The 11,230-nt window shown below is 49.8% G+C and overlaps 1 protein-coding gene across 1 annotated transcript in view; it reads left to right on the top strand.

The window, feature by feature from the left end:
- Positions 1–4,389: 4,389 nt before the first annotated feature.
- Positions 4,390–11,230, top strand: part of Mcub (mitochondrial calcium uniporter dominant negative subunit beta) — a 60,819-nt gene continuing 53,978 nt past the window's right edge. Inside the window, exon 1 of the mRNA XM_028857707.2 lies at positions 4,390–4,639. Coding sequence (XP_028713540.1) covers positions 4,541–4,639 — 99 coding nt within the window. The 5' untranslated portion in view covers positions 4,390–4,540. The remainder of the gene's footprint in view (positions 4,640–11,230) is intronic.

Below are 11,230 nucleotides of genomic sequence, written 5' to 3'. Positions count from 1 at the left end.
TAGGAAGAGCTATCTAGACTCCAGAGAAAGGAGAGAAGGCAGGAGAGAGAGTGAGGGAGAAAGAGAGTGACAGGCCTGAGGCCAGAAGCCAGCCAGCCACCAGCCAGTCAGCCACCAGCCAGCCACCAGCCAGCCACCAGCCAGCCACCAGCCAGCCAGCCACCAGCCAGCCACCAGCCACCAGCCAGCCACCAGCCAGCCACCAGCCACCAGCCAGCCACCAGCCAGCCACCAGCCAGCCAGCCAGCCACCAGCCAGCCACCAGCCAGCCACCAGCCAGCCACCAGCCAGCCAGCCACCAGCCAGCCACCAGCCAGCCCCCCCCCCCCCCCCCCCCCCCCCCCACCAGCCACCAGCCAGCCACCAGCCAGCCCAGCCACCAGCAGCCACCAGCACCAGCCAGCCAGCCAGCCAGCCACAGCCAGCCAGCCAGCCAGCCCAGCCAGCCAACCAGCCAGCCACCAGCCAGCCACCAGCCAGCCAGCCAGCCAGCCAGCCACCAGCCAGCCACCAGCCACCAGCCAACCAGCCAGCCACCAGCCAGCCAGCCAGCCACCAGCCAGCCACCAGCCAGCCAGCCACCAGCCAGCCAGCCAGCCACCAGCCAGCCACCAGCCACCAGCCACCACCAGCCACCAGCCAGCCACCAGCCACCAGCCAGCCACCAGCCAGCCACCAGCCAGCCACCACCAGCCAGCCACCAGCCCCCAGCCAGCCACCAGCCAGCCAGCCACCAGCCAGCACCAGCCAGCACCAGCCAGCCACCAGCCAGCCACCAGCCAGCCACCAGCCACCAGCCAGCCAGCCATGGAGATGGCAGGAAAGTAAGAGAGAGAGAGAGAAACAAAAGAAAAGAAAGGAAGAAAAAGGTAAAAAGCCCCGAGGCAAAAAAATAAAGAGAAACAGATTAAACTAAGAGTTAAGATAAGGCCACGCTTTCTTAATAATATGTCTCTCTGTCATGATTTGGGGGTTGGTTGGTGGCCCAAAAGAAGAAGTCTGTTATAGTGATACATGTTTGCAATCCTGGAGCTGCAGAGGCAGAGACAGGAAGGTCCTTGGAGCTTGCGGGCCAGCTAGCCTACCTTAATCAGTGAGCAAGCGGTCTGTGTGAGAGGTACTGTCCTGAGAAAAGGCAAGGGCACAGCTCCTAAGAAGTGACACCGCAGATGGACACGTGGCCTTCCCAGGCATCGATACACACGCGTGAATGTGTATACACAAGTGAAAATTCACGTGAAGTTTCCTGATGTGCAAAATATCCAAATTTCAAGTTCAGGATTTGCGCAGCACGTTTGTAGCGTCACCCTAATCCTGTCTGTCTATGACATCTGTGGCTGGGAGAAGGCCAGTGGACAGCTCATAGCAGAAGACAGGAAGTGTTAGATTAAGGTTAACATCTTGGAGTCATAGTTATGTAATTCTAGACCTAAATACTAGATCCAAACTCTGGCTTCATGTGTAACAGGGATCTTAGAATAACACTCCATGGGTTTTATTGGTGGTGTTTTGCTTGTTTTGAGAAAGGGTCTCACTAGGTAGCCCGCGCCTGAAAGTCATTATGCATTAGAGGCAGGTTGCAAATTTGTAGTGATCCCCTTGTCTCTGCCTCCGAAGTGCTGGGATTTAGGTATGAGCTGCCAAGTATAGCCCTTGGGATATTTGTAAACACCTTGTTGATATTCATTTTGTAAACAAAAAGTCCCGGAGCCAAAACATCAGATTTTCTAGTTGTTGGCGTCTTTGAGCTTCCATCCTGCAGCCCCTTGGATCGATGACATTTTGAAGCATGTTTCAAAAAGGTTTTTTTTAGGTTATTTTATGTGTGCTAAGTGTTTTGCCTGCATTTATGCATGTGCACCAAGTACATGCCGGATACCAGGGCATCCGGTCCCATGGAACTGGAGGTCCCAGTAGTTTGAGACTGGAACGCCGATCCTCCTGCTTATGCATCTTGCAGCTTGATGTCAGTCATCAGCCTCGGCTCATTTGGCTCGCTCGGGAGCATCACCATTCCTTTTGCCTTTGGGCTGGACTTGCCACAGTGGCTCTGCTTTTGCAGAGCTTGGCCTAACATCTCCCCCTCCCCCACTGCCTGTCTGGGTCTCCCGTTTCTGCAATTCTAGTTCTGCTGCTTGTCAGTGCAGCCTGCGGCTCCCCCCCCCCCCCCCCCCCCCGCCACTCCTGCAGCTCCCCCAACTCCTGCGGCTCCCCAACTCCTGCGGCTCCCCCCACTCCAGCGGCTCCCCCCACTCCTGTGCAGTGGCCTGCCTGCCGCCCTCCACAGCTCTGCCTCCCCTGGGGTTATCGGAGGTCTTGGTTTCTCCACTGCTCCTGGTGCTCAGGGTGCTGTCCCGGCCCTGTGGCTGCCACTGCTTTTTTTTTTTTCTCTGCTTTTTCCTTTGCATAAGCAGCTCAGCCTACTCTATCAAAGAAGAAAAAACCATTCTTGAGCTGGATAGTTTTATGTCAACTTGACACAAGCTAAAGCCTTCTGAGAGGCGGGAACCTCGATTAAGAAAATGCTTCCATAAGATCAGGCTGCAGGCAAGCCTGTAGGGCATTTTCTCAATTAGTGATCAATGGGGGAGGGCCCAGCCCATGGTAGGGTGTGCCATCCCTAGGCTGGTAGTCCTGGGTTCTATAAGAAAGCAGGCTGAGCAAGCCATGGGGAGCAAACCAGTACGCAGCACCCCTTCCCGACCTCTGCATCAGCTCCAGCCTCCAGGTTTCTGCCGTTTGAGTTCCTGTCCTGACTTCCTTCAATGATGGACTAGGATGTGGAAGTGTCAGCCAAATACCAACCCCCATTTGCTTTTTGGTCAAGGTGTTTCATTGCAGCAATAGAAACCCTAACTTTGACAATTGTATAGAAGACCATTTCTTTTTTTAATTTTGGGACCAGGTCTCACTGTGTATCCCTGACTGGCTTGGAACTTGCTGTGTAGACCCAGCTGGCCTTGAACTTACAAAATCCTCTTGCTTCTGCTTCCTGATTGTTGGGCTTAAAGTGCATCACTACCATTGGCCTAGAGAAGCCTTTTATTGGACCTCACGTTGTAACACTGGAGCAGGCAAAACGCAATGGTGTCTCTCAGCTGGCTTACCAAGCCAGCCAAACACCCGGTTCATATAGCTGGAGAAGGGGTATTTGAACCGGTCCCGGCAACACTTGCATATGGGTGCTTTGTGTTTCCACCAACCACAACACTGTAGCTTTTGAGCTACTCTCAGCTGAAGTGCTTCCCCTCTGGGCTGGATAAAATAGTTTCAGGGCGTGTGCTAGCAAGAAGAGCCTGTGCCAGGGCTGTAACTTCAGGAGCTGTGTTTGATCCTGGTGTAGTTTCCAGGCATCTGTGACTGCTCAAAGTGGCAGAGTAGCTGGCTGACAGTCCTTTAGCTCAAGGCAGCCGTGGAATCGAGGGAAAGTCCAACAGCTGCCAATTAGGAAGCCAAATTGCCTCCCCACCCCCACATGTTTGCTATTTACAGGAAAGCGAGTGTCAGGAGCGCTTACAATACCAACCTCCAGAACTGATCGTTAACACTAATAGCGGTTTTTAACAGCGCCTTCACAATACTTAACTCCTGCCCCTGGGAGAGCGGGGTCCTTTCATCTGTCCCCCAAAGAGAAGCCCGTTCTGCTGGGGAAGAAAATTTCCCAGAGTCTGGATTCGGGCCAGCCTGCAATGAATTACAGACCTTTGGTGCACCTAGAGCCCTGGGCTGACTCTACCATGGGCTCAGGCCGGGCAGACTCAACTCAAGCCCTGCAGCCCACCTGGAGGTGGTATTTGGACAATCCATTTCTCTTCCTTTCTCCAGCTGGGCAGAGAAGACTAATTTCCAGGTACCTTTCCCCTGCCAGATTCCAGAAGTCCTTTCCCCATGGCCCTGGGTCTCCCTGTGTAAGTAAAGGCGAGGGGAGGGGGGGGGCGGTGCGCACGTGCAGGGTTAGTGTGTGTGTGGGGGGGGGGGTGGTGTGTGGGGGGGAGTGTTGTCGATGGAGAGAACTACTCTCCCAGCACACGGTGCCAGAAACTGGTTGTGGGGTTTTGGTTCGGGTTGTTGACAGAGTTTCATGTAGCTCAGAGTGGCCTCCAACTATTTAGTGGAGGGTGGCTTTGAACTTCCGATCATCAGGCCTCTGCTTCCAAATCTAAGTCCCGGGCGTGCCTCACTACTTCCGGCACTGGCTGCAGTGAATGTCTACATCAACAGCTGCGTGGTGTGAGCCCGGCTCTTGTTCTTTTCTCAAGAAATTTGTGCGGGAAGAGAGGCACCAGAAACCTAAGTCCGGGAAGCCTGTCACTTTGCTCTTCCTAAAAAAAAATTGTTTATTTTATCTTATTTTATTTTATTTTTTGTCGGAGGAAAAATACCCAGCCTGGCGCTCGGGTGTGCACCAAGCGAAGTGGAAGCGGGGACACACCCTCCTGTCACCGCCCCAGTCGGCGGGGCGGGCTGAGCCCACAGCGGGCTGGGCTCTGGCGGCAGGAGGATGCGTCGCTGATGCCAGGAGCTCGGGCCGGGCAGGAGGATGCTCCCGAGCGGGCTCTCTCTGGGACGGTCGAGGCTGCTGCAGACGATCCGAGCCCGCGACCGTGCGTGTCCGAGGTCACGGCCACCCACACCCCAGGTAAGGAGCGACGCGGGCTCGGGAGCCGCGGGTGGAAAGTTTGCGTCGGGCAACTTTGTTGCGGGAGTGAAAGCCAGGCTGTTCCCTGCGTGCTGCTCCGTACGTCGGGTGCCCCACAGGTGGTGGCCGCAGGCGACTCGTGCCTGGGCTGCGCGGAGACAGGCCAGAGTGACCCGCGTGGGGCGCATCTCCCGGGAGTGCAGCCGGCCGATCCCGAGGGTCTCCACCGCGGTGTCCTGCGATCTGTGTCACTGTGGTGGAGGAGGGGCCCGGAGAGGACGGCGTGCTGTCCTCAGGGTGGGCTGTCTGCTGGGTGTCTGCGTCCAGGGATGGGATGTCCCCAAGGTGGCTGTCATCGGGGTAGGCTATAACCAGGGCTGCCTTCTCCAGGGTGGACTGTCCCAGCACGGTGTCTTGTCCATCCTCCAAACCCCGAGCCCTTTTTACACCCGTCATTACATGTAAACAGGAGGCGGCGGTGAATCAGAAGTGTGTGCTGTGAGTAACAGTTAGGCGGACACTGTTTTGTGTCGTGGCCTGTGTGGAACCTCGGGGAGGAGGAGGGAAGAAGTGTGGGTGTGCACCAAAAAGGACGTAGGAAAGCCAGGGAGAAAGAACCTCGGGCTTCCTGGGGGCGCGCGGCGGCACGGTGGGGTGGGGGGCGGTGGGGGGCTGAGTCGGCCCACCCCTCAATTACTGGGTTAGCTTCAGACTGCTAAGGCAGAGCGATATATGTACATGTTTATTGTCTTTCAGCTGGGCGCCGAGAAAGAAGCGGTGTCTGCTCTGACACTTTCACTTCCTGTTTCTTTTGGTGCCCAACCCCCCCCCCCCCATCCTTGGAGTCTGCCCCAAAGCGTTATCTTAATGCTTCAAAATTTGGAATGATGCAGGAAATATTTCAATGCATTGGAAAAACACTTTCCTTAAATGTATGAAAGCAAGTGAAGAAGTCCATTTTTGATGCTAATACCCAAGAAAAGGGCAAACTCCTTAAAACCTACCGCGGTAAACTAAGCGAAGGTGGGTTGAGGGTTTGTTTGGCTTCTGAAAAGGGTACCTTTCAGAGTCAAAGACGTTCCAAACACTCAAACAACCTACTCCTTTCTTAGCCTCACATCACAGAAACACACGTAATAACTAAATACTGTTAATTATTGTTAAGCTTATTTGACAACTTCGTAGTGCTGAGAATGGAACCAAACAGCTAAGGCCACGCCCACCTACCGCTAGGCCACGCCCATTAAAAAATACCTGGAGTAACTTGTTATGGCTTCCAAGACTGGCTGCCCTTTCTCAAATGATGAACACCAGCTCCAAGCCCTTTCCTGTGCACTGTCCACCTGAGGCTAGATACCACAGCATACCTGCCTCTAATGAGAAAAGATACAGAGGGGCTGAATAGGTCTAATAATAAGGAGACGGTGCTTAGAGCTTTGGTTGGAGCTCATTCAGCATCTTAAGAAGCCTTAAGTTTGAATGATTTAAATCTGCAGTCTCAAGTCAGCTGCCCAGGCCATAAAGACTATTTGCAGAATTTCAGAAGCCGGAATGCATCTACCATTTTGCCCATGCAGCGAAATATCCCATTCCCTAGTAAAGTCAAGCCTGCGGGTTTACCTCTGTGTGTACAGCTCTGCAATCTCCAGGCTCCTTAAGAGTTTCAGCTACGATGGCTAAACCATTTTCTGCAAATCATATTTCCCCATTATAGGGACATTTCTATTCTAAGATCTCACTGCTTTCCATATGAAATGCCCTGAGGCTTAAGACAAATATCATCGCTGCATGTCCCCGCCCCCCAAAAGCATTAATGTCACCAAAGCCCATGAAAGCAGGTAGAAAAAAAAAAGGATAAAGAAAAATTTTCTCATAAAATCCTAGCTTGCAAGGACTTGTCAAAAGCCACATCTTTAATAAGCATTCCCAACTATAATTGGTCTTTTCTGAAATTATGAGTGTGCATTTTAATAACTTTGAGAAATATATGGTTTTCATGGTGGGTGGGTAATTGTCTGCCAGTGTTTTATGGGTAGGAAAAAAAACCTTACTGATATTTTTAACGTAGCAGAATTGATTATTAAAGACCACATCTTATCTGAAGCACAAAGAAATGACCGTATTGCATTACCTTTGGCCTGGCTGGCATCCGTGATCATCATGTCTGGTGACAGCCTCTCTGCCTCCAGGGCTCTGGTTGTCAGGGTGACTGGAGGGTCCTGCTGATGCACATGGACATCGCTTTGAGCGATTACAGTGCCTGGTGAGTTGTCCCCAAACAGAAGGCTCTGGCCTGCTTGTGCCTTCCTTAATTTGGGTTTTCTGCTGCTGAGATTGAAACAAACAAAAATCCTGATAGCATTTTGTGTTCCCCAAACATCATTTAAATCCCAACACAAGCTGTTTAACAATCTTTTAAAAGGCAAGTGGAGTTTGCTAAGAAACTCAAGGCTCAAGTTTGCTTTTTTTTCCCCCCTAAACTTCCAGAAACAAAGCATCCAGATGTTTCAGACCCTACAAGATGTTAACTTGGAAATGTTAGTTTCGTCTGTGGGGTTTAGTGAGCAAATTGTTCCTGTTTGCCACACCCTTCTATTTCACCTCTAGTCTGCCCCTGGAAGGGATAGTGTGCTTTGAAGTTTGGTTTCAGACCTCTCTGTGTCTCTGTCTCTCTCTGTCTCTCTGTCTCTCTGTCTCTCTCTGTCTCTCTGTCTCTCTCTGTCTCTGTCTCTCTGTCTCTCTCTCTTGCACTGGTGACTGACGCTTTGACCTCAAAGTAGTTCTAGACTGGATTCTCTGTTAAACACTGTAGGAATCAGTGCTTTAAAAATGACCGCTTGCTACTTACTTTCATTAAGTGTGTTTGTGTTGTTTTGTAGCAAACTAGACTAGGAAATCATTTCGTGTCTTGGCAGATAGGTATCTGTTGATAAGGCACTAAGCTGGAAGGCCTGAGGTGAAATATTTACTGACTCTCTGATGCTGGCACGTGTGCAAATCACCTAATTCCCCTTGGTATTAGGCAGCTGGGCCATCCAGCAGCCCTGGCCCTGTCACCTCTTGGCTCTGTAAGTTTGCCCAGGCCATTATTCAGTCTGGGTGAGCCTGTCCCCCACTTTGAAAACCAAGGGGATTTGTCTTCTTGCTCTTAAAGCCCCTTTTCGTCTCTAGGCCTGCCATCTTGTTCTCTTCTCACCCAGGGATGGAACATAGCATTGAATGGAGAACTATCAATTTCAGAAAGTTTCATGATTGAAGAGGTCTATCTTAGGCTGCTTCCTCGAGGCTGACATTTATCCATTTCTATCTTCTTCTGTCCATTTGATGAGGAAGCAAGTGTTTTGAGGACTGACTGAGCCCCGACCCAGGGGTCTTGACAGTTTCCTCATGAGGCCCAGAGTTTGGTGTGCAGAGCAGTGTCGTTCAGCTCCTTGAGCCTCTGGGACACATCTTGGGTTCCTCATATGGTGGCATAGTGGAAGGATCTCTCTCTGTTGGCCTTCATCTGCATTCTGCCACTCATGTACTGATGATTTCCTTAAAAATTGGTAAATCCCTTGAGAAATTAGTGACCTGGACTGAAGGTCACCGAAGGAGGCAAAGGTGTGTCCCACATCAAATACGTTCTCTCCTTGATCCCCTGCAGTCCAAGGCTGATGACCTCGTATATTCCTTTTGTTACAGTTCGGACCTTGAATGTCTCCCTAAAGCCCATGATGGGACTGGTAGGGCCTAGTTGGGGATGCGAGATGGCTGGGGAGTGCCTATGACGGGGCTCTTGGAACTGGGGGTCCTCTCCTGGCTCTTTTTGCTGCTGTGTTGTGAACAGATTTCCTCTGCCACATGCTTTCTCCATGCTACACTGTGCAGTCAGTACAATAGGGCCAGATGATCTCCGAGTAAAGCCTCTTCCATCATGAATCAAAACAAATTTTTCCTCCTTTAGAGTTGATAGTGTCAGGAAGCTTGTCCTTGAACAAAAAGCTAGCACATCCTTCAAGAGAAGTTTTATTTACTCAATAAATAAATATTGGGTTTTTATGTCCCAATAGAATAAAATGAGCCCCTCAATATTTCTTTCTAGTATCTTCATCTATGAAATGTTACCTATTCAAGAACTCTATATATAATATATATAACTCTCTATATATAATAGAACTCTAAAATCACTATAGGTATTAATTATAGACTAACATAAAGGCCATAAGCCAATAAGCAATTAGCAAAACAGCATATTCTAGGAATCTGTTTTAAACCCCATTTAGCCTGGTATCATTGGTTTTTTTTTTATAATTTTGAATTTTATTTTATGTTCATGACTGTTTAGCTTGCCAATATGTCTGTGTATCATGTGCACGCCTGGTACCTGCAAAGGCCAGAAGGAGATGTCGGAACCCCTGGAACTAGAGTTACAGGCAGTTGTGAGCTGCCATGTAGGTACTAGGAATCAAACCTCGGTCCTCAGGAAGAGCAGCCAGTGCTCTTAACCCCTGAGCGGTCTCTCCAGCCCAGATGCTTGGCTTTTACACAGTGCCAGCACTCTGGCTGTGAGCTAGGTATTTAAACCTTGCGTCTTGGGACTCCATACCCAAATGTTTCCACTGAGTTTCCCACAATGACACACCTTTGGAGCAACAGCTCTATGGGATGTGATCAGTGAGCAGTGCCTTTAAGAGGAGCCAGGGAAGAAACTGGTGTGTGGTCTCCATGTTCAAAGGGGTGGGATTCTCCTGAACAGACGGAGAGTTGTCTGGGGAACAGCAAGCCAAATCAGTGGTGTCACCGCTGGGTGCCGGCTGCCTGAAAGCTGAGAACCAGCTCTCGACTCACTTCTTACAAAAGCCAAGGCTACGGCTGACATTTTATCATCTATGGTGCTCAGCTCTACATCCTCTGCCAAGTTTTGCCCATCATATCATCACCCATTTTTTCATAATCATTTTCATGGGGAAAAGGTCGTTGGTAAATACGGTTCTGAGAAGTATTAAAAAAAAAATCAGCACTTTGGTGTTTGAACCAATGTGTTTTAAGAAGTAAAGAGTGGGAGTGTGGCAGATCATTTGCTGCTTGTTCACATTGTCTCTGGTGCTTTTCCCATAGAGGTGTCAGATGAAGTGAATTGCTGTGAGACACTAACTGTAATGCTGTGTGTGGTGTGTGTGTGTGTGTGTGTGTGTGTGTGTGTGTGTGTGTGTGTGTGTGTGTGTGTAGGTATACTTGTGGAGGTCATGCTTGGGTGTTGGTCCTCACCAACCACCTTGTTTTAGGCAGGGTGTCTTTGTTGCTTACATATGCCAGTCTACCTTAGACTCTGGAAATTCTCTTGTCGCTGCCTCCTGTCCCACTGCAGGCACCCCAGGATAACAGACACCTGTGGTTTCTCTGAGTTTCTGGGGATTTGAATTCAGGTCCTCCAAGATGCAGACAAGTGCATTGACCACTGAGCCCTGTCTCAGGCCTGGATTCCTCATCTTTTCTTCCTCCGACCTTCACATTCTACATCTTCCTATTTCATTGCTACCTCTGTGGTCCACATTTAAGTAAAAGAGGGTTGGCTCAATTATCCAGGCCTATAAACCTCAGAGCTTCCAGTTTAATAAACCCCTAACTGGCATTTTAATTTTATTATTGTTTGAAACAGGGTCTTATTATGTAGCTTTGGATGACCTGGATCTCACTATGCAGACCAGACTGGCCTTGAACTCAGAGAGAACCCCCTGCCTCAACCTCCCGAGTGCTAAGATGGAAGGCGTGCACCACCACTCCCAGGTCTAACTGGTATTATGGGGTTTGACAAAGTTTTACTCAAGGGACTAGAAAGTATTACAATTTGAGACGTTCCCCCCAGAAGTTCCTGTCTTGAGACTTGAGTATTGGTAAGAATTGATGGGTGACTGTGCAGGCAAGCAAACCCATTGAAGAGCGTTTGTTTGAATAGATTAAAGGGCAGGAAATAAACAGTAAAGGTAGAGCAAGAACCAGGTTTAAAGTTGACGTTTTTATAGCCTGTACAGAAACATAGGAAGTGTGTAAGTCAATGAAGTGACCTCCTATCAAGAAGCCAGCAGGGGCTCCCAGCCTCATGGCAAACCTCGGGGAGAAGACATCTTGGAGGCTGGCAAGAGCCTCCCTGGGGCTCTTGGGACACAGTTACTGGATTGCGTAGACGTCTAAGCTCAGTAGGGTATTCCCTTTTCTTTCTTCCTCCCCCTCTGAATTGCTACCAACACAGTTAGCAATCCTGTTATACCCCGCTTTTCATAACGATTGCATTGGCCAAAAAAAAAAAAAGAAAAAAGAAATCACCTTTTGGACTCCTAAAGATAAGCTCATGTATTTTGAACCTCTTGGGTATAAACAGTAAATACCAACCTCACTGAACCTGTCAAGAAGAATGAACAGACTGATTCTTTTTGGCAAAATCTTGTTGTTTCTCTGACCGTGGGTCTCTTCATTGAGGGAGGGGAGCTGTAAAATTTGCAAAATGTTAGATGAATTTCCCTAGTGATGGTGCCGGTTTTTTAGCCTTTTTAGAGGGAGCCTTTTGTGTGTTCCTCTGGTTGATTTCCAGTTCCCGAGCTCAAGAGATCC

This window comes from Peromyscus leucopus, chromosome 6, assembly GCF_004664715.2.
Source record: "Peromyscus leucopus breed LL Stock chromosome 6, UCI_PerLeu_2.1, whole genome shotgun sequence".
In the NCBI taxonomy this organism is placed as follows: domain Eukaryota; kingdom Metazoa; phylum Chordata; class Mammalia; order Rodentia; family Cricetidae; genus Peromyscus; species Peromyscus leucopus.
Note: the sequence above shows the minus strand (reverse complement) of the source record. Positions and strands in the feature narration are given on the sequence as shown.